The sequence below is a fragment of the Populus nigra genome, chromosome 17 (assembly GCF_951802175.1).
Source record: "Populus nigra chromosome 17, ddPopNigr1.1, whole genome shotgun sequence".
Classification (NCBI taxonomy): Eukaryota; Viridiplantae; Streptophyta; class Magnoliopsida; order Malpighiales; family Salicaceae; genus Populus; species Populus nigra.
In genome coordinates this window covers 662,675-684,983 of record NC_084868.1, presented here as the reverse complement: position 1 = coordinate 684,983, position 22,309 = coordinate 662,675, and the positions used below count along the sequence as shown (strand labels likewise).

Here is a 22,309-nt window from a genome sequence, read left to right as displayed (position 1 = left end):
TTATAGAAAACCTAAATCTTTCATTTTAAACTGTCTAGATAACTCTACTTTCAAAACTGAATACCATCAATATCATCACTAGTAATAATCATATCATGAAGATATAAAAACAAAATGATACGACCAACACAAATGCACTTAACAAAAAAAGCAAAATCATGATTACTAGAAACAAATCTAAGAGAACACATCACAATAGAAAATTTATCAAACTAAGCAAGAAGTGTTTGTTTAAGATCATCTAATGTTTTATTGAGCTTGCAAACATATCCAAAATCATGTGAAACACTAGGAAAGGGAGTCATATAAACTTCTTCTTGAATATCTCCATTCAAGAAGGTATTTTAAACATCAACTGAAAAGATATGCCACTGACAAACCAAAACTACTACAATGAGAGTACAAATAACAGTCATTTTTTGAAACATGAGCAATTGTCTCCTCATAATGTATACCATACTGTTGAGAGTATCCTTTTTTAACCAACATAGCTTTGTATTGCTCAATAGATTCATTATAATTAGTCTTGATCTTAAACACTCATTGACAACCAATAACACTCTTACTAGGAGGTAGAGAAACCAAATCCCAAATATTTATCTTATACAAAGCTGAAGGTTTCTTTTTCATAGCTTGTTGCCAAAGAGGATCAAGAATTGCCTCTTTATAGGAAGATAGCTCAAAGAGATAATGAATAATAGCTGAAAAGGAAGTAAAAGATGAAGAATATCAAGAATAGATAAAATCTAGTAACTTTGTGGACTTATGAATATGTATGGATTGATGTAGAGGTGGATCCACAATCTCAGACAGCGCTTAAGAGACCATAAAGGAAGAGAGAGCTTTAGGTGTATTGGAGAGTAAAGTGTTAGTTCCTACAGAATAATCAGTATCGAGTAGAATGTAGAGGTACCAAGGTAAGAATATTAGAATAAGGATTTGAAATACTACGAACTTGAGATGATATACTATCATAATCCTTAGAAAAGAGATTTACATGAATAAGATCATATATAGTCAAGTTATGAGTATTGGATGAAATAGAAAAGAAAGGTATATGCTCGAGAAAGACAACATGATGAGACATATAAAGTTTTTAAGTTATTGGATCAAAATAACAATACCCCCTTTTACATTCTGCATAACCAAGAAAGACACAAATAACATATTAAGAGGATAATTTACTGTATTTTACATGAAGAAGAAGAATGAAACATACACATACAACTTTCAAAAGGAGAAACTAAAATATAAGAAGATAAAATTGTATTAATCAAACCTACAGCAGTAAGAACAACTTCACCACAAAACACACCAGGAATAGAAGTAGATAACAAGAGAGAATGAGTAGTTTCAACATTGTGCCTATGTTTTCTTTCAGCAATGTTATTTTGCTCAAGAGTATTTGTACACGAAATTTAGTGAAAAGTTCCATCTAGGGAAAACAACTCACAAAATTTATTACAGGTGTATTCCTCACTCAAATCACATCTAAAACATTTGATAACAATAGAATGTTGAGTTTTGACAAGAATTCAGAACCATGTTTCATTAAATAAATATAAAAATAAGGAGTATGATCATCAATAAAAAAACATAATATCGACTCTTTTTTTGTGGAAACAAGGAGAAGGTCACCATGCATCAGAATGAATCAAATCAAATGAAGAAGAAGAAGAAATATAAATACATTGACTAAAAGGTATAACAAAAAATTTTATCAGTTACATCCACTACAATCAGAAATATCACAAGTTTGCAAATTTCCTAAAACTACTATAGCTGTAAAAAATCTCAAATAAGAAGATGAAATATGACTTAGATGAGAATGCTATAAATAAAAACTAGAAGAAAAAGATAAATCAAACATAAAAACTAGAAGAAGGACTCAATGCGAGTTTTGAAATAAGATAAACATTAAGGATAGACAAACATAAATAAGACAAATCAACACTAGTAGCAACAACAACAACTGACACTTTTAACTCATTCAAAATATATAGTCCCCTTCTCCTACGACTACAGATCCTGCATAAAAAGAAAAGAGGAAAAGATGACTAAATAATTCCCAGAATCACAGAACTGACCAACAAAAGCAAGATTCAATGCGAGTTTTGAAATAAAATAAACATTAAATAGAGACAAGTGAGGTGTGATAACAGAACCAACATTTGCCAAAGGCATATGAGTGTCATTACCAGTCATGAGATAAAAAAATAAAAGATGAATAATCAGGAGACATATGATATGAAGCACCAGAATTCATAATCCGTTTAAAATGTGACATACCCGAAGAACTATGAGGACTCTGGCTTATGAAAAAAAAGACATAGCATGTGGTTGTAAGGGGAGAAACTTGTAAAGTTGCTCAGTCAGAGTACTATGATCAATGATAGGACCTGAAGAAACTACTATTATAGTATTAGACTGTTGTGGTTTGTAATCTTGAGGTGGTCTGTGAGCATTAGATTGTAACTGGTTGCCAGGTTTCCAAGCTTGAGATTGTTGTTGTGATTGATTGTGTTGTCTCAACTTAGGACACTAAGCCTTTCAATGACTTTTATGCTTACAAACACTGTACTCGTCAAAGGCAACCTTTATGCAATGCTTATTTTGATCATTAGAAAGTGACTTAGAAGGTACTGCTAGCATATAAGGATTAGAAGTAGAAATAATTTTCTACTTCAGAATAAGACTGAAGATGTATTTTTTTAGCTAATGACTCACTGACAACTGAGTCAATAGAAGAAAGCGGAGAATGATGCAAAATTAAACCTTTAACTTCTTTAAAATCCTCGGGGCTTACATCAAGATTAAGGACCAAGATGAGAAACACGTTGGATTAAGTAGCGCTTTTGAAACTTGGCAGGGATAAAATTGAATTGATTCTGAGAATCATAATTCAATTAGGGGCCTCATTTAAAAAAAACATAAAAATATGTTTTCTTATAACTTCATTTAATATTAGACTGTAGACTTACACTGTAAGATACAAGTCCAATATTAAAAATACTTGGTTTTCTTTGAAATATAAAACAATTAAAAAAAATCCTCATTTTAAAAACACAAAAAATATGTTTTTTTTTTCATACATACGACCAAACTCTAAAGGTTTTTCATACATATTTTCTAAAATACAAAATCATATTTTATCATGCAAAGTGGATTTCGTAACCAGTTTATAATTATCTATTAGGATTTGACAAAAATAACAAAAATCCTATAAAAATTTATTTGTTTTATTATATTCAGAGTATTAGGATTTAATTGTAGACTTTAATATTTGGTATAAAAGGAGATCTTTCTTAAACCATAAATGAGACGAACAAATTAAAACATACCTTAGATTAACAATCTATCAACGATGTAGCTTACCATAGGTAAAATGTAGTGGGAGTGATGCATCATCCTCTTTTACAACTAGTCCCATTACTCAGACTCTTGTACATTATTAGGTGTTTTAGTGACTATTATATTAGATGACGACTCCTAAATCATATAATTATAACTTTATGATCAAATCTCAAAACCCTTTGATTCCAGAAGATCGATCCACCATTCGACACTGTGAACATCATGACAAGATGGTGACTCCACTAGGGACTTGTTTGGTCAGACTGAGCTTTATTTGTTTGTTTATTTGCTTGTTTATTTTTGTTTGTCTATACAATATAATTTTTACATGTATTTTTACATATTGCTCATGCATTTTTTTTTTATGTGGGAAGTAGTGATCTGTTTCATGACTTTCAGTCGGGGTTTAGATTCGAGAAACATTCAACTATGAGCTGAGCGTTTACTAAGTAATGGTGGTTAAATTGTGTCATAACCATTCATTATAAACCCCCATACTGTATTCATGAAAGATGGTCACTACGTAGATCATAAACCCTTTTAAGACCAAGTAGTAAGCCTACCTTTTATATAGTGGCTTAGAACTTGTCCATAGGATATGAACTCCTTAATAATTCATTTTGCACCAAGGCAAACCTTATCAAATCCTAAACTTTACAAGATTCTCTGAGATAAGACCACGAATTTAATGACTTTTTCCGAGTATGAGCAAAACTCTAAGATGATGCAATTAATTAAAGGGGATTGCCTAAGGACCAAAGTTGCGGAATTACTGCACATGACCAAAGTAAATTGCTCTATGGATAATATAGAGAAGCTTGTGTTAGTCTTGAGTAATGTGAATGAGACCCTGTTCCGGAGAAGATATGAGAGAATTGCCTTTCTAGTAAGGCTCTTAATAAACATTTCTATAGTCAAGGCCTTGATGTATTTTTGTGGGATCCGGGTTTCAAATGTTTCACCTTTAGGGATGTTAACATGACCCCCACCATTGAGGAATATGCTCTGATCTGGAACTTTATAAATGAGCGTCATAAAGTGTACTTCAGACAAAGGATCAAAGACACAACTGTTGATGTTGCTAAACTGCTGCACCTAGGTGAAGTCGATCAATATAGGACAATCAACAGGGGGTTCAATTGGAAACTCATTGAGACTGTGCTAAAGGAAAATAAAGATAAGGGAAAGCTGATTTCCTTGGGTTTGTCTGATTTCCTTCGGAAGTTGTTAGTATCATTAGTGTCGAAGCCACCAATGCCTTTGTTGAATATGAACGGACATGAAATAACCCTTTTTCAACTATTTTGACTGAAAATTTCTTGTTGTTAAATCATTGTTGGCTGTATGGAAAGGGAACAATGCAGTGTTGTATTCCTCTATTATTCATATTAATAGTCAATCATTTAGAAACCTTGAAAGAGGTTTTCAATAATTTCTAGTGGTTCAACATAAGGTATGTCGCACCCTCGTGGCGGAGCGCGGCGATCCTCGATTGATTTCGGGGTCTTTGTTTTGTTTGTGAAGGAGTCGCCACCTAGTGTTATGGTCACTAGGAAACCTAACTGGTCTTTCAGAGATTCTAAAGGCAAGGGACTGGTTGCGTAAAGGGAAGGTATTAGCACCCCTAGGACGCCCTACCTAAGGTAAGCTGCTTGGTGTTTGGTTTGTCTTATAATTGCTATGGTGTTGGTGTTTTCTAATCCCATCAGTTTTCTAGGTTTTGATTCAAACTAAAATTATTAGGATTGAAATCCAAGGCAGTTCCATGTGCTTTAAAAGCTCATTTTCCCCTTAGTTTTTCAAGAGTTTGCGACTCGTAAATCGCAAGGAGGAGGGACAAAAATTTAGAAATCTAGGGTGCTTTAAAAACCTATTTTTTTTGTCTTAGTGTTTTATACTCTCACATCTCGTAAACCGTGGAATAAAAAATTGAAATGTCCTCGATTTATTACTCCCAATAATATTTTGGATATTCGTCCTTTAAGGATTTCTTTACCCAAATATTAGCGGTGAATAATAGATGAATTCCCCCCAAAATAAGATTTTTGTATTTTTTTGGAATATTGGCCAATACCCTTTGGAGTTTTACAAACATGTTGTAAAAACCAGAAATGCAAGAAAACAATTTTTTGGTGTTTAAGAAATCCATGCGAAAACACATTTTTAAAACTTCCAAATATTTTTGTACATAAAAAACGTTCTAAAACATGTAAGGGTATTGATTGTATGCAACACACAAGAAAACATTTTTTTTCAGCAAACACTCCGGTGCTTAACATAAATGATAAACCATTGCACATTTGTTTTAAAACAAACACTCCAGTGCTATAAATGATATACCATGCTTGTAAAGGGATGATGCATTCACACACCAAGACAGTATTCAAAAAGGAAAATGCATTTAAAGAAGACCCGACTACTGTTCAAGTGAATTATATTTCACTTGAACAGTACAAACACAAAGGAAAAGCATGCAAAAGGTGAAGAGAAACAGACCTGGAGGCAGACGAAGGAGCTGCAACGCTGTTGAAGGCTTGCTGGCTAGACGATCAGTGTGGTCGTCTGTTCCAGCTCTTTCCCCCTATTCTCTATTCGTCTCCTGAGTTTTAACGTATGCAATCTTCGTCAGTCGCTCTCCAACGGGTTCCTGCACTTCCTTCGTCCCTGCTGCAGATCTAATATGCCAAAAAAAATGAAGCCAAGACCAACAGGTAGTCCCTGCTGGTTTATGGTTTCTCTTCTCTTTTCCCTTTTTTTTCTCTTCTTTCTCTTCTACTATCAATCTTCCCAACCTCACAGTAACACCTTCCTCCAGCAGGCGTAAGAAGAGAAAAGAACGCGAGGGTCCCTAAAGTTCTCGCAGCTGGAGCACTAGGGAAGAAACACCTGCAGATCCTGTTTTGCAGGAAATGAAAGAAAAGACCAAGAAACAGCTCACGCGTGCCTCCTGACAGACGAAAACAATGACGCTGAATCTGTGATGTGCTGGTGGAGTCTGTTCTCTTGCTCTTTCTTGTTTTTCCTGCGGCTTGCCTCTCTTTTTCTCCTCCTTTTTTTTCTCCTTTTTTCTGCCCCCTTTTATGCTCTTTCTTTGTGCGTTTTCCCCCTCCTCCTTTTAGGTCAGCAGCCGAGGCTTCTATATAGCCTATACACGGCTTTATTTAGGAAACAAATATTACATTAACTCTAGGGTGTATTCTCGGATGAGCAGAAATAGGAAACCAGAATGTTTGATTCTGATTTTGTGATCAGCAGTGATTTCTTTCCTAGTTAGAGGATGGTGTGGCTCTTTTCTTTCCTTCCATAGGGCTAGTTGCTCCCTTTGAAATGAGGCAACAAAAACGTGTTCTTCAGCTCCAAAAATCAGGCATGATGAGAAAGGAAAACAGCAGAGAAAAAAAAGGAAAGAAATCAGATGGAGGGTGCAGCTGCAAAGTCCTATTTTCCTTATTCGGTGGGGTAAAAATCCTGTCATTTATGATGATCCAGCCCCCCTCTCCAGCTTTCAATATCCTTCTTCAATTCAATCCCTCAATTTAGCACATTTCGATTAAGTCCTTGGTCCCAAAAAATCCTTCGAATCAGCCCCGCGAACTTGGGCTATATCCTTCCCGCGGCAGAATTTTCTGCCCTCACGTTAGATATTCAAATGGGAATATCTTGAGCTTCTGATATCGAAATCAAGTGATTCAAAAGCCCAAATTCATGTACGCGTCTAGGAATAAATCTTTGATGAAGAAGTCGAAGTGAGATAAAATCTTTTTATAGAACAGAAACTGGCAGTAATCTAGTTGGTCAAAAGGAATCTCCGGGTCTAACTCAAAAACTGATGAATGCCGAGAATCCTGATATGACTGAGAGTATGAACTAAGAACAAAAATCACAAAAACTAGGCCAAAAATAGAGTTTCTTTAGTGCAGACTCGGGTCAATATCCTTCTCGCGGCAGAATTCTCTACCTTCACGTTAGATATTCAAACGGGAACATCTTAGGCCTCTGATATCGAAATCAAGTGATTCAAAAGCCCAAATTCATCTACACGTCTAGGACTACAACTTTGATGAAGGAGTCGAAGTGAGATAAAATCTTTTTACATAACAGAAACTTGTAGTAATCTAGTTAGTCAAAAAGGTTCTTGATCTGACAATACTGAGCATCCAAATCTGACTAAGAATCTGCTCTAAGAACAATGATCCCTAGGACCTAATAAAGGTGTACGTCAATTTTTCAACATGTAATGAGTTATAGAATATACCTGATGCAACCATATTATTCAATAGTTTCACCCACATTTAACTAGTGTTTTGCCTATGTTTTATATATAAAATGCCTTCATATTCTTTGTTTTATGTTTTGAAGGCTCTTTTGGATGAAAGATGCAAAAGGAGTAAATTGGAGATAATTGGCAGATTTGACCTTCAGTCGATGTTTTGTGCAGAGCGTGAGCTCTAGAGGTTGAAATGAAGTGATTCCAGTGGAATTAAAAAGGTAACATCCATACCTTTCTGGACATCTAAGGCAAGAAAATAAAATAAGGAAGAGCATGGAAATCGCAGCCTTCAAAGTCAAATCTCGCAATCTGCCAGTGTTGACCTTCGGCCATTCCAACTTGAATATCTGGAGCTACAGAAGTCCAATTGATGCAAACTCAATTTTTTTGGATTCATGACTCAAATTTATATAAACGCTCCAAATTTCAGCCAAAAACGATGTCACATGAGGGAGATATGAGTTTTCAAAGATGACATCTAAATTCTGCCAGCAAACAGGTTTCGTGAAGAAACGAGTCCAAATTACGTTCCGAAGCATCTAAACCGATATCCAAGTTCTTATTTCAGAAATTTATATTAATGCAATGCTTTTTTTTCCCCTGAATTCTAATTTAATTAAATATTTATTATTAGTGGTCTCAATTCTCCGTCATTAATTCAGGCAGACAACTTGTCTTCATTCTCACAGGTACTTCTTCTAAATAAATCGCACTTCTCCTTCTCTCTCAACTAAAGCATACCTCTGGAAAATCAAGGCATGGCTAATGCTAAGCTGATCTGTGCTCTCTTGCTATGCATACTGGTCACTGCCCCCATGTTGAACATTGAAGCCTCGATACCATGTCATACTGTGAAAGTTGACTTGGCAGCGTGCCTTAGCTACTTTTTGAAGGGTGGGATACCTCCTCCCAGTTGCTGCAAAGGAGTTCAGAATGTCAACAACGCTGCTAGAACCACCAAGGACCGCCGAGACACTTGTAATTGCTTGAAAACAACTGCCAAACAGTATCATATAGTCAATTTCAGGTTCGCAGCTGCTCTCCCTCGCTTCTGCAAAGTTAACATTCGTTCCCCTATTAGCGCCTCCATTGACTGCTCCAGGTTTGCATTTTTCACAACCTCGATCTTGTCTTCGCTATCGTGTGTGTAATCGGTTTATATATATAGTATTTTTTTTCCTATTACTTGAGAAGAGAGTAGACTTTTCTTATTAATATTTCCTTCAATTTTTACGAAGCAGGATTAAGTGAAGTGACAGCTAGAGCTGCAAACTCCCGGTTTCCACTTGAGCGAGTCTCTCCTATGTTGTTGCTATCTTCTACGTATTTGAAATTTTAGTTGATCATTATTATTATCTTCTATCTTAATATTCGAAAAAAAAAAAATTCGACCTACAAGTTTGTTAGGTTGTTAAGATTATTGCTAATCTCGTCGTCCATGGTTTATATGTAATATGTAATCTAAAAAATCGTGTGTTTGTTGTTTACCAAGGAGTTTATGGGACCTTAAACTTTATGGTAATGGAATTTAAGCTTGTTTGGTTTTATTTATATGAATTATTTAATTAAGGGGATAATTTATCATCATTACCCCATGTTTTTGAAAATTAAATTATATTCTCCAAGCACTAAATATAAAATTCAACCTCCAAGAAATATTTAATTTCTCTTCTTATTTTATTGACAAAATAAACTAACACACTCTTTTATTTCTCTTTACCGATAATTTACTATTCTATTTATTTGCACATCAAATACCTCATTATAAATTTCACTTACAATAATTTCCCATGTAATAATTCCATCCTAGTCCTGAATCTTGTACTTAACATCATTCTTCCTTTCAGAATGATTTTCCAACAATATATTTTTGCGTGGCGAGAAAAACTAAGAAAAAACAACTAGAAGCCGAGTGGCTGAGTGTGGAACTGGAAATTTCTAAGGGGAGGCTAATGCATGAAGTAGTAATGGTAACCTGAAAATAAATTGAGCCAAAGGCGTATAGAGAAAATAAAATACTTTGTTTGATGACGCCAAATGGAGAACAATGATGAGATAAACTTTAAATGTAATGGTAACCTGAAAATAAATTAAGCCAAAGGGGTATAGAGAAAATAAATTACTTTCTTTGATGACGCCAAATGGAGAACAATGATGAGATAAACTTTAAATGTAAGGGTTAAATTGATAAAATGCAAAGTTTGGGTGCCATCTTGCACACCTGTATGGGACACGTAGCATTTAATTCATCAGCTACTAGATGTACTACTGTCGCGTAGGTGGGCCCAGTTTAATGAGCGAGTACCTTGGAAATTATTTTTGCCAAAAGGCTTGTTCCGTTTGCAATTTCCCACGTCGGTCATTCACTGGATAGAGGATATATGGATGATATTAGCTTTTAAAAAATTACCAAACACTTAAAAGTCACAGTCATAGCTAAAATAGTGATTTCCAAACTGGCTCTTCGCATGTATTAGTTGCAAGTTTTCATTCTAATCAATAAATAATGCACAATCAATTTTAATTTTTTTTTTTTTTAAAAAAAATGATGTATGCTCGTGAACTGTTTTACTTAATTTATATTGATTGTTAATAATAATAATAATAAAATGATGTATGCTCCTAAATGTACATATTATGTTCATATATAATTATTCATAAAGTAAAGTAATTGACAACATTACTATTAAAAACTTCTAATCCTACTTGAAAAGTATGGTATCATTATGTAATTTTTAAAACATTATTTTAATTTTTTATATAAAAGAATTTTATTTTAAAATGTAAAAAAAAACAAAAATAATTTAGGGAAGGATTATAAGAGCTAAACCCAAGCAGGTTGATGCTTGAAAAGATGACCCAAATGAGTTTAAGTGTGCAAAGCTAACCTATTTGCATTTTTTATTTTATTTTAAAAAAAGTATTCATCCAGGCAGGTGATGTGTCCACTACAACAAATTCAGGTAATCTCTAGTGACCATAAAATCAAAAACCGAGTTTTTGGATCTTCAAAGTCAAAATTTTAACATGTTTTCACATAAAAACACTTACAGAAAAACATATTAAAAACCTCAACAACTCCATTCCCAACCCTATAACACATTCTAATTAGTCTGAAAACTTCAAATTAAACTGAATCAAAATAAACTTTCTAGATTATAATATACTTTTTCACCATGATTAAATGACCAAATCCCTTCAATTGAACTCACCTCTTTTAGATGAACTCATTAACTCCAAGGTGGATGTTTTTTAATGATCAGAATGTGACAAATTCAGACCTTTTCTCTCATCTCTAAATTTTTAAGGACTAAATCATGTTTTGTATAAAAAAATATAATAATACAAATAAAAAACATGGCATAATTTAGCATTTTTTTATACCAAATTAAAAAAATTCTTTATGCATGTATTTTTTGATTTAATAACAAGTTTATTTAATCCATGAAAACTTGGCCTATATTTCAAAAACAAATAAAAAACATTCAATCTAATTATTTTAATTTCAAGGATTATAAACTTATACGTAAGAAGTATTCTCAATATTAAAAGAAACAAATACAAAAATATATTTGGGTGGACCAGCTTTTAACCAATAGACAGAGCAAACAATTAGAAAAACACAATAATGACTTACGGATCAAACAAATAAACAATGCAGCTTATCTTAGTTAATATGTATTAGGAGTGATATTATCCTTTCTATACACAATCAATCTTTTTTTTTCCAGACTCTGAAGACCAATTAAGGTTTCTAAAGATCAAAATACTTGGTGGCAACTTCAAACAATTAGGGAGGATGATTGCTCCACATTGGGCTATATGGTGTCCGCGTCCAACCCCTTGTTGGGTCAGGGACGCGATCGCGCCCAACTCCACGTTGGGTTATGGCGTGTCCGTCCCTAACCATTATTGGGTATGGTCACAAAATGAACCCAACTCCTCATGGGCTCAGTGTGTGAGTTGAACCCAACACCCCTCAGGTTCAGTGCATAATTGAAAGGTAACTTCATACTAAGCCTCCTATACTTTACCCCTCCTACGTTGTATGTGTTGTTACCCATTTTTGGGTTCTAAAAAAAAATGTGAAAATATAAAAATATATATATAAAAAAAACATATTTGGAAGAAATCCAAAAAAATAATAGGTGCGAGAAAAGGATGTTGGAATGTCGAAAAAAGGCCAAATTGGTTGAAGAGATTCAAAAATGCAAAAGGTTGAAATTTGACAGTATATTTTTTACTGGTGAGAGCCCTATTGACAAGGAAAATTAAATTTGAGAAAGAAAAGTCTAAAATCAGATGTTTATGGACTCAACTAAATCTTATCTAAGGTTTGATTGAATTTATGGAGTGTTTGATTGCAAGAAAAAATTGATTTTAAGTCATTTTCGGCTTTTATTTGATGAAATTAAAGTTCTGGGTACAATTATAATTTTAAAAAGTTAATTTGGTCAAATCAGGGGTTTAATTGTATAATTATTGAAGTTTGATCGTCAATTAGGGATTTAATTGAAACAATCCGAAACCAAGGATCAAACCGGAAGAAAATGCTAGAATCAAGGGACCCAATTATAATTTATCCAGGGGTTTGATTACAAGATTATAAAAACATCCAAGGACCAAATCAGAAATATCATTTAAAATTGGAAAACGGTGCCGTTTCACTGAACACTGTTCACTGCTTTCTTCATCAGCAACGGTTTCATGCAGCTGGCTGTGAGACATTACAGCAGAAACAGCGCCAATTTGTTTTAATTATGGGGCATATGTCACGGCTGTCATCCCTCTGCAAACGTTATCAAGCTGGCCGTTACCAGCACAAGGTCTCTGGCTTATAAAAGCAGGAGAAACAGAGGGGCAAAGGGGGGAGAACACGAGGGGAGAACAAGACAGCAAAGAAAAAAACAGAGAGGTGACGGCGACGAGAGAGGAAAGAAAAAAAAGCAGAGGGAGAAGGGCGAACAGAAAAGACGAGATAGAGAGGGAAAGAAAAAGAACAAAGGGGAGAGAAAAAGATTAAAAAAAAATATACAGAAAGGAACAGAGAAAGAAGAAGACGGGAAAGATATGAAAACAGGGGAAGAACCCCTGCTATTCTCCATCACAACCGCGCCAGCACTGCCAACGCCATCATCAGCTCATTATCTTCTTCATCCCAGCAGCCACGCCAAGAACCGTTGAGAGGGGAATACAGGAGAGAAAAGCATAAAGAAAAGGGAAGGGAAAGACAGAGAGGAGGAGAACACAGGGGCTTCATCATTTAAAAAAAAAAAAGCAGAGAAAAACCAGAAGAAAAAAGACCCAGCGTTGTTCGTCTTCATCGTCCCCAAAACCAGTCACCACCGATCCTGAGCAGCAGTTTCATCGCCATCGTCTTCATCTGTTTTAGATACCAGGTAAGCTTCACACATTTCTCTTCACGTTGCATTGTTTCTGTCACTGCATGCATTTGTTTTTTTACTGTTATGTTTTACTGTTCAAGTGAATTATAATTCACTTGAACAGTCGCTGAGCAAGCACGCGTGAGGAAGCTCACGCTGCTTTTTATCTGCCCAGCTGGATTAGTAACTCGGGCCAGTGACCCGAGATAGATCCAGTTCAATAAAAAAATCAACAAATTTATTTAAAAAAAATATATATGACTTTTTAAAAATTTTACTGCAATTTAATCAATATTGGTTTGTATTTTTATATTGTAAAAATACAAATTCAGTATTAAAATACCCGGTTTTCGTCAAAACATAACAATTTTTATTTTTTTTCATGCATACAGCCAAGTCTCTCTAAAATAAATATATATATTTAAAAAAATCATATTGCATCTTCATAAAAAAAAAAGTTTTAGCATGCATTTTGGCTTTAATAACCAGTTTATTAAAGTCACGAGAACTAGCCAATGTTTTAAAAATTCCAAAAAAATTATTTTTTTCTTTTAATATCTAGGATTATGACCTTATACGTAAGACATATTTCGGATATTAAATTATTTGTTGACGTTAGAACGGTTAGGTTTTACCCAATAAGATAAAGATTTCTTTACCGAAGAGAATTTTTTCTTAAACCATAGACGGACCAACAACTAAAAAACACAATAAAACTTTAAATTTTATCAGACAATAAAATAATGCAGCTTATCTTAGGTAAGGCGTATTTGGGGTGCTAATATCTTTCCTTTACGCAACCAATCCTCGTACCCGATCTTTGAGACCAGTTAGGGTTCCTAGTGACCAAAATACTATGTGGCGACTCCCATTCTATTTTTCCACTAATAAAAGACAAGAATTTCTTCTCTCCCCACATTTGCCACATTAGATAAGATTTTGAGGGTGGATGTTCTCGCCGGGACGCCGCACACATGCGGCAGTATGAAGCAAGTCAAGTAAGATAATATAAAAGAGAGCAGAAATATACAGAAAGGGGTTCGAAACCTTATATTCTAAGACATAAACATATTTTCTGCTTCCTCTTCCTTAATTTTACATCCTTTTCTCCTTCCTCTTTTCTATCTTCATAAAAGCTCATTAATATTGTCTTTTTGCCGCATAAAAATACCTCGTACTGACTTGATCTTCGGAGGGTCCCCCATCAACACCTCCAGGGGTCTCTAAGGGACTTTGTAAAGGTATTTATCCAAGAAGAGATTTACACCCCCTGAGGAGTTCTATTAAAAACGAAGTTGATATAGTCTTGAAGTGAAGATCATAGAACACATTGTGAATGATGTACAAAAATCTCTAGAAATAATTCCTTCTAGAATATTTCCTGTTATTTTTGCCACCTCATCACATCGACAATTATTTGGAATATATTGCTGTCAAGTGAAGAAAATAGTAAAGTTTAATTAACTCTTTTTTCACTTCAATTACGAGTTTTTCTTTTGCACATTTAATGGTCAATTCTTGTATTATTAGTTACAGCAACATATAACATTGGATAAAAATTAGGGTTTTTAATTGCTAATGCTATAGTCATATATTATAAGGAAATAAATAGAGAAAACACTTATAATTTTTGAAAATTTTAAAATTCAATAATTTGATTAAAAAAAATAATATTTCAAATATTTATATAGAACTCGGATCTGTTGAACAATCTTATAAAATTCATTCCTAATCTAACAAATAGATGTAAAGTTATATATATATATATATATATTTTGTTAGATTGTGTGTTTAACATGTTTGAATTTTTTTACAAATTTTATCTTAAACATTTTATCCATAAACACATCCACAATACAACGATTTGACATGTTTGAGGTTCACTTGCATGCCATATTCTTTTATTAACCCAAAATATTCTTTTGGCTCTCTTGATGACTATAAAAAAATATCACCAAAAATGATGTTATGGTACATCATTGATAACAATATCGTGAAAGTGTTGTCTAACTAGTAAAAAAAGCTAGAACACTTGTAACACAAACAATTGAAAGGAAAAGAAAAAAAGTTAAGAGAGATCCTTTTGATAAAATAAAGAAAGAGCATGGAATGAAAATATCTTAAACATTTCGTCAATTGTTTTAATTCGATTGCAAATCTATTAGATTCCCCGGAGAGAATTTCCATCCTTGTATTGCTTCTGAAAACATGCTATCACACTGCTCCTCTTCACTCTTTATGTGTACAAGAACTGGTGGGTAGAGACTGCCCGGAGAGAGTTTTTATGGCTACAAAAATAAATAGCAACAAGCCAACAACTAACAATCCGGTTCTAGATCTCTAAAAGGAACAAGAACACATGGAAGGGAAGTGTGGTACGGTGTGTCACGATCGTTTTGCTATCAAAGACTTCATTACAATTGACAACTTTGTTCATCTTTAATCATTCTTGAGTGCCCATGTACGAAAAATAACCTATAATACGTAGAAATAGAAAAGGAATATTAATTATGGAAGAACCCTAGACCATAATTAAGGAAACTCACCATCCTTGGAATTAAAACTGCTGAAAGTAACATTGGCCATGCTTAATTACAAGTATTCTTTTAGCCCATCTTTGCATTAATATTGGAGATGATGGTTGGCATTAAAAAACCGTTCTAAGCCACCGCCGACTACCTTTTCTAATAAAATATCACTCACCTATAAAATTGGCAAATAATAATGAAATATTATTAATGAAAAATATTTCTCTAATAATTTTTTATGAAAATAATAATTAAATTAATATGTTTCTCCAGTAATTTTTATTTTTTATGAAATTACTAATAGTGTTTTAATTAATTAGCCAATCGAATTGTTAACTAACAATATTGATCTATCAAAAATGTTGTTGGTGATTAATATCTGGACGGACATCAGCATAAAAACCCACAAAAATAGTTATATATATCCTTAATAGATATTATCAATACAAGCTCATATCTTTTTAGAAATCCTAAATATATTATAAACTGTCAATTCTTTTTCTTTTCTATTCCTCTTGTATTGTCTTTTTTTTTTTCAGCTCCATCTACTTGATGGGGCTACTTAATATATAATTCTCTTGTCTACTATAAAAAAAATAGATATTATTATTATTGAATGTTTGTTTTTGAGTTACAAATTGTTTTTTAAAGTTTTTTATAAATTTATTTTGGTCGAAAAAATATCAAAATAATTTTTTTAGATGTTTTTAGATAGTTTTGATTTGATATAAAATAATAATAATAATAAATATTATTTTAATATATTTTAATTACAAAAACACTTAAAAAAATCATTTATAAAAGTATCAAATATATAAATTAATTAATTTGACTGCAGTTCTTGACTTGTTGTTGTTGTACCGGTCCCTACAATTAATATCAAGCTAATAATAGAGATGTCGTTCCCTCAAGGGAATAGACAAGTGAATGCAATCCAATGTCCAAATCATGACTCTATTTTACCTCTTAATCCTCACTACAATTACCTAAGAAAGAGGATGTCATGTTCAAATTTACTTCCCAAGATCTGTTCACATAATGGCTAAGCTCAGCTCATACATAATAGGGCAGTTTTTGAGTTCGTTCTCTGTTGTGCGACTGTATTTTAAAAAAATTGATTTTTAAAATTTTTTTATTGATTTAATATACTAATATTAAAAATGAGTTTAAAAAATAAAATAAAAATTATTTTAATATATTTTTAAATAAAAATACTCTAAAAAACTAACCATATCAAATCTATTTGCCTTTACTTCGATGTATGTACGAACCTGCGGCTGGTAAGTAGAACAGTATGCTTGGAGTAGCTGTTGTGCATTCCGGCTCCTCATGCGCGGACCGGTGGTGTACTGATAGTTGCTCATATGGAGGGTAAGCACACTGACACAATATTTAACGTGGTTCGGCAAATCGCCTACATCCACGGGAGAGGTCCATTTTATTAGATATAGAGATACATGGAGGAGAAGAATTACATCTGTTGCTCTTACTGCTGCTGCAATGGCAGCAGTGCTGCCATTGCAGCTCTCTCTTTCTCTCTACTCACACTCACGTTTTCTCACTCTCTTCAACCCTCTCATATTGCTCTCAAATAATTGCCTCTTTTATAGGCATTAGTGGTGAGACAAGATCCACAAAATGAGGCACTAATTATGCTCCACTATCTACCAAGTGGGAGTGGGGTATTTGCCACAATAATGGCAATTTCCTAACAATCACCTCCTTTGCCATTTGTGGCAATTATCCTCTTGCTTCTTCAGCACAAGCTTGCATTCTGCAGCTCTTCCAAGCTTACCATTCTGAGAGCGTCTTCAACACAACATTCCCCTTCGAGCGTATCAACCATGCTCGGTCCGGAATGATTTATCAAGCCTTACATCAAGGCTTACAACACCCCCTCAAACGAATATTCCCAAGTGCGACAGTCATTGAGTATTTCAATGTGATCACAAGCTCACCACTCTTCCAAGAGTCTACTCATCCAGGAGTTGCGCCTGCCCTCTGTTCCACCCTAGGAACCACGCCTTACTTCTCCGTGAGTCTCTCGCTCTTAGTCGTAAGAGTTCAGGTAGCTCTCCACCTTTAACCATGGGGCAGCCTATTAAAGGTTGATTCATATCTGTCTTCATACTCTGAGTATTACAATGCCATTACCGAGCTCACCACCTTGACAAGAGTCAACTCGTTCTCGGAACCTGCGCATGCCCTTCTGCTTCTTCATAGCAGCCGCGTCTTAATGCTCCACAAGTCACACACTTATTATCCAAGGCAAATGTCTTCTAGCTCATTGATCTTTAGCATGGGGGCAATATCCATGAAAGTCAATCCTGCATTTGTCTCCATACTCATCATAGCCACTTCATTGGCTATACACCTATCCACTCGTATCTAGCCATCACATTGGCTCTGGGGTTGTTCTGAACTGGGCTTATATCGTGGCCCACACACCTTCTCCTTAGGTGTCTTCGCTTGTCACCATACGACGGTCTGAACTGGGGCTTCTATCATGGCCCTCACACCTTCCATCTAAGGTGTCTTCACCTTTCATAGGTGGCTGCATCCTCCTTCAGCTGAGATGCTTCAAAGTGGCTCCAAAAGTCTCTACCACCATGTGCACTATGGGAGAGATTACTGCCACTAACTACATAGAAAGAGAAAGTTGCGGTATACTCCTTGCAATCCTCCACCTCGATTTCTATGTTTGGAGCTTCTGTGCCTTTCTGCTTGGCAGCTCCACCTACACCAACTCTCTTTGGTGTCTTCGCCTTTCATCATAGGCGGTTGCCTTGTATCACAGGCATTTGCACCTCCTCAATTAGGTGCCTCTGTAACAGCTCTCTTTCCATCCTTGCATGCATTGGAAAGGTCTTCGCCTGTTGTCTTCATTAAGAGCACAAGAGACTTCCTGTTGTACAAACTTTAACAGTCTCTGCTCTGAGCTTCATCTGGGAACTCTTCTTCTCCTTGCACCTGTTGTCTCATTACAGTACCTCGTTGGATCCTACGGGTACTCCTGCACAATCTTTGTGTGCCCTCGTGCAATTTATGTTCTCCAGATTTCTCCCTATTCCTTGCTTATGTTTGACAGTAGCTCATCCTGTCATAACACATGTCCAAGTCAAAATAGGGTGCCAATCTTTATCCCCTTGCTGTATTTCTCTTCCATTATCAGGGTCTTCATCAATTCTTCCCTCGAGAAATCACAGTCACCGAATCTAACTTCTTTGGAGAAATCACCACTTCATCAGATCCTTGATCATACGGAACCCAACTGTTCCCTTGTGCCGTCATCCTGCTAGTCTTCAACCGTTTCATTACAAACTGCTATATATACAAAAATAGTACCGTATGGATAATCCTTCCACTAAGCAAGTTCCTAGGAAAGATTGGAGGGGTCACACTGGTCCCGCTTAAAACCCAATCTCTTAGACAGAACTTCTCAGGCCATATCTATCCATCGTACTGTCTTTCCGTATATACAACCAGTTGCTAGCTTTGTCCCGGCTTTCCTTTACAAGTGATCTGGAATATAGTGGTTTAATACATGATTTCTCAATATCTGGCGAGACTACCAGTTCTTAGATTCGTCAAGATTGGTCTTCATCAGTTTTCACTCTACACCGCTAATTATCCACTTGATCGGGTGTCCAAAGTGTCCCAATTTTGCCTTCCCTCAAGGCAACTGAAAAAATTCTCCCCACTTAGCAGTTCAGCACATGTAATTGGGTAAACATGTGCACCTTCTTTTTCATCTTCATCGACCACCATGAAGACCATCGGATGCCTCCTGATCGGGCAATCTCTCTTTAATAATTCACCACCACCACTTTTGGTCTCAAATCTCAACGATCGGACCATACCATTGCATCTGAAATGATCAAATTAGCTGGAAACAAGTCTGAAATCGTCCAAATCGCACTTCAAACGGCTAAGATTTGATCAAAACAATTCTGGCCTGATCAACGACTCAGATTCAATCTCAGATCCGGTTGTACGTAGGAGCAGCTACACTGGATCCTGTCCCTTCGGCTCGCGGCTCGGCTCCAATTCGGCTCGGCTTGCGGCTGATGATGTGGCAGATGGGTCCCATTTTGCCGACGTGTCTGCTGACTGGTCGATGACGTGGCTGTTGACTGGTCGATGACGTGGCATGCTGACTGTGCATGCTGACATCACACTTACATCAGGCTGATGTCATCCCTGACATGCCTACTGTGCATGCTGACATCACAATTATGTCATGCTGACGTCATCCATATTCGGGTCAATCACATGGGTCGGGTCAACTGGTATTCGAGTCGGGTCAGCCCATCCGGGCGAAGAAGATGCGTGGGGCGTGTCTGCGCGCATGGGCAAATGCCTTGCCAGAGAGTGATGGAGAGTGTGGTCATGTCCGACCTTCGATTTTGATGCCGTTTTCACCAGTGGCTTCGTCTCTTCCTCCTCTACACAGTGGTATGGTCAAAACACAATTTTGACAACTTTTATTTTTGAGCAAAAATCAAACACCCCTTTAAACCATGTGCTCTGATACCAATTGTTGTGCATTCCGGCTCCTCATGTGCGGACCGGTAGTGTACTGATAGTTGCTCATATGGAGGGTAAGCACACTAACACAATATTTAACGTGGTTCGGCAAATCACCTACATCCACGGGAGAGGTCCATTTTATTAGATATAGAGATACATGGAGGAGAAGAATTACATCTGCTGCTCTTACAGCTGCTGCCATTGCAGCTCTCTCTTTCTCTCTAGTCACACTCATGTTTTCTCACTCTCTTCAACCCTCTCACATTGCTCTCAAATAATTGCCTCTTTTATAGGTATTAGTGGTGAGATAAGATCCATAAAATGAGGCACTAATTATGCTCCATTATCTACCAAGTGGGAGTGGGGTTTTTGCCACAGTAATGGCAATTTCCTAACAGTAGCTTCTTTCTTTAGTAGGGGTTCGATGGTTAGTCACTTGCTTAATTTACTGCAGCATTTATATTCGCAACCAATTCCATTAACCTCAACCACCAAGCATTTAATACGTTTCTCGTAAAACAAAAAATCTTCACCACTAATGCCCGCATATTTTCCCTATATAAACCCCACATCCTGGAGCCCTAAAACTCACCCTTCAGCCAATAACAAGTGAAGCTTCTAATCTGCTAGCTCCAATAGATTCATCAATCATGGCAAGTCCGAGAGCCCTTCATTTAGTTTGCTTGGTTGTGTGCATCATGGTCATGACTGCATCCACCACTAAAGCAGCGATTTCATGTAATCAGGTGATTAACACCTTAACCCCTTGCATATCCTATGTAGTCGGCAATGGGGCACTGACAGACAACTGCTGCAATGCGATCAGGGGCCTTAACAGTGCGGCCCGTACCACACCGGACCGTCAGAGCGTGTGTACATGCTTGAAAAACACGGCTAGTCAATTCTCATACAATAGTCGTAATGTTGCTCTTGCTGCTGGACTTCCCGGCAAATGTGGTGTTAAACTTCCTTACAAGATTGATCCCTCTACTGACTGCAAAAGGTATGATTAACTAGATGTTTTATTATGGTATTCGATGTTTAATTTCCATTTCATTCATTAATCCTGATCGAGATTGAATTGGTTTTTTCTTAAAATAAAATTGTGCTGTTGCAGTGTGAAGTAAAAGCTGAACATGGATTGATGCTGTTCAGTGTTTTGTCTACGGGGATCTACTGGGTTGTACGAGAATAAGTGGCTTCTACTTGATCACGAGGAAGTCTTCTGTTTAATTTCTAGCACCCTTTGTAGCTTGGACTCCTATATATGTTGTGTGACGAGAATTAAGCAGATGTGCAGGACTAAGAAAACTAGTTCTGTTGTGTATGCATCTACCTACTTTTATTATGAGTAAATTACTTTGGATATTCCATGGTTTAAGTGTTCTAATGCTCTGGTTTCTATTTTTCTGAAAGTATAGCTTGCTTTTATAGTTAAATATTGTGGTTGAAATTATATTTGACTTGAAAAAAATATTAAAAAATATGCCTTCTCAAACTAAATATAATTTGAAATATCACATTACCTCTTAGACAAACAAGCACCAAACCTTAATCGAAAATCACATTTATATAATTAAATACAAATTACCATTAACATTGCGGGGGTTAATTTTTCAAAGCTTAAATTAATTGCCCTTCAGTGTCGAACCCTTCCACAACATTTAATCCTTTTGTCAAACATCAAATAAAATTCACATAGATAGACAATGAAAAGGTCGTTAAGCACGTTTGTGTTTTTTTTTAAATATATTAAAATAATATTTTTTTAATTTTTATAAAAACACGTTTCGAGATGCAATTGCAAGCCACATCCTGATCTTCAATTATCTTTCCAAGTGCAACCAATTAATTGGTTTCCCTTGTCTCCACGGTCACCATGAATAACACGAGTCCTATCTCCTCAGAAAAAAAAATAAAAGATTTTTATAGAAAAACTACAGAGCGATGTGATTACTGATTAGAGAGAAAAGGTCCAGTAATGAGAGAGAATGTGATGGTGACGAGAAATGGGAGGCAGATGAAAAAAGCCCCACAGGCCCACAAACCCTATGAATAATATAATTCTAGCAACAAATTCTGAATTTAATCTAGGTATTAGGATGTATTTGTTTTTATATTTTAAAAGTTGTTTTTTATTTTAAAATATTTTTAAAAAAATTAAATTTTTTTGCTTCAAATTAATAATTATTTAGTATTTTTAGATTATTTTGATATACTGATATTAAAAATGTAATAATAAT

The 22,309-nt window shown here is 35.4% G+C and overlaps 2 protein-coding genes across 2 annotated transcripts; both read left to right on the top strand.

Annotated features, from left to right (window-relative positions):
* The first annotated feature begins 8,317 nt into the window (after positions 1 to 8,317).
* LOC133677037 (non-specific lipid-transfer protein Cor a 8.0101-like) lies at positions 8,318 to 9,171 on the top strand. The gene is made up of 2 exons (XM_062098871.1): positions 8,318 to 8,726; positions 8,866 to 9,171. The coding sequence occupies exons 1-2, from the start codon at positions 8,383 to 8,385 to the stop codon at positions 8,873 to 8,875; spliced, it is 354 nt and encodes a 117-aa protein (XP_061954855.1). The 5' UTR covers positions 8,318 to 8,382; the 3' UTR covers positions 8,876 to 9,171.
* An 11,469-nt stretch (positions 9,172 to 20,640) lies between these two features.
* LOC133676890 (non-specific lipid-transfer protein 1-like) lies at positions 20,641 to 21,456 on the top strand. Its single transcript, XM_062098676.1, has 2 exons — positions 20,641 to 21,069; positions 21,184 to 21,456. The coding sequence occupies exons 1-2, from the start codon at positions 20,717 to 20,719 to the stop codon at positions 21,191 to 21,193; spliced, it is 363 nt and encodes a 120-aa protein (XP_061954660.1). The 5' UTR covers positions 20,641 to 20,716; the 3' UTR covers positions 21,194 to 21,456.
* Positions 21,457 to 22,309: the final 853 nt, after the last annotated feature.

Bases quoted from the DNA above. Each gene is read 5' to 3' on its own strand.
- LOC133677037 (XM_062098871.1), top strand. From the start codon at position 8,383: ATGGCTAATGCTAAGCTGATCTGTGCTCTCTTGCTATGCATACTGGTC.
- LOC133676890 (XM_062098676.1), top strand. From the start codon at position 20,717: ATGGCAAGTCCGAGAGCCCTTCATTTAGTTTGCTTGGTTGTGTGCATC.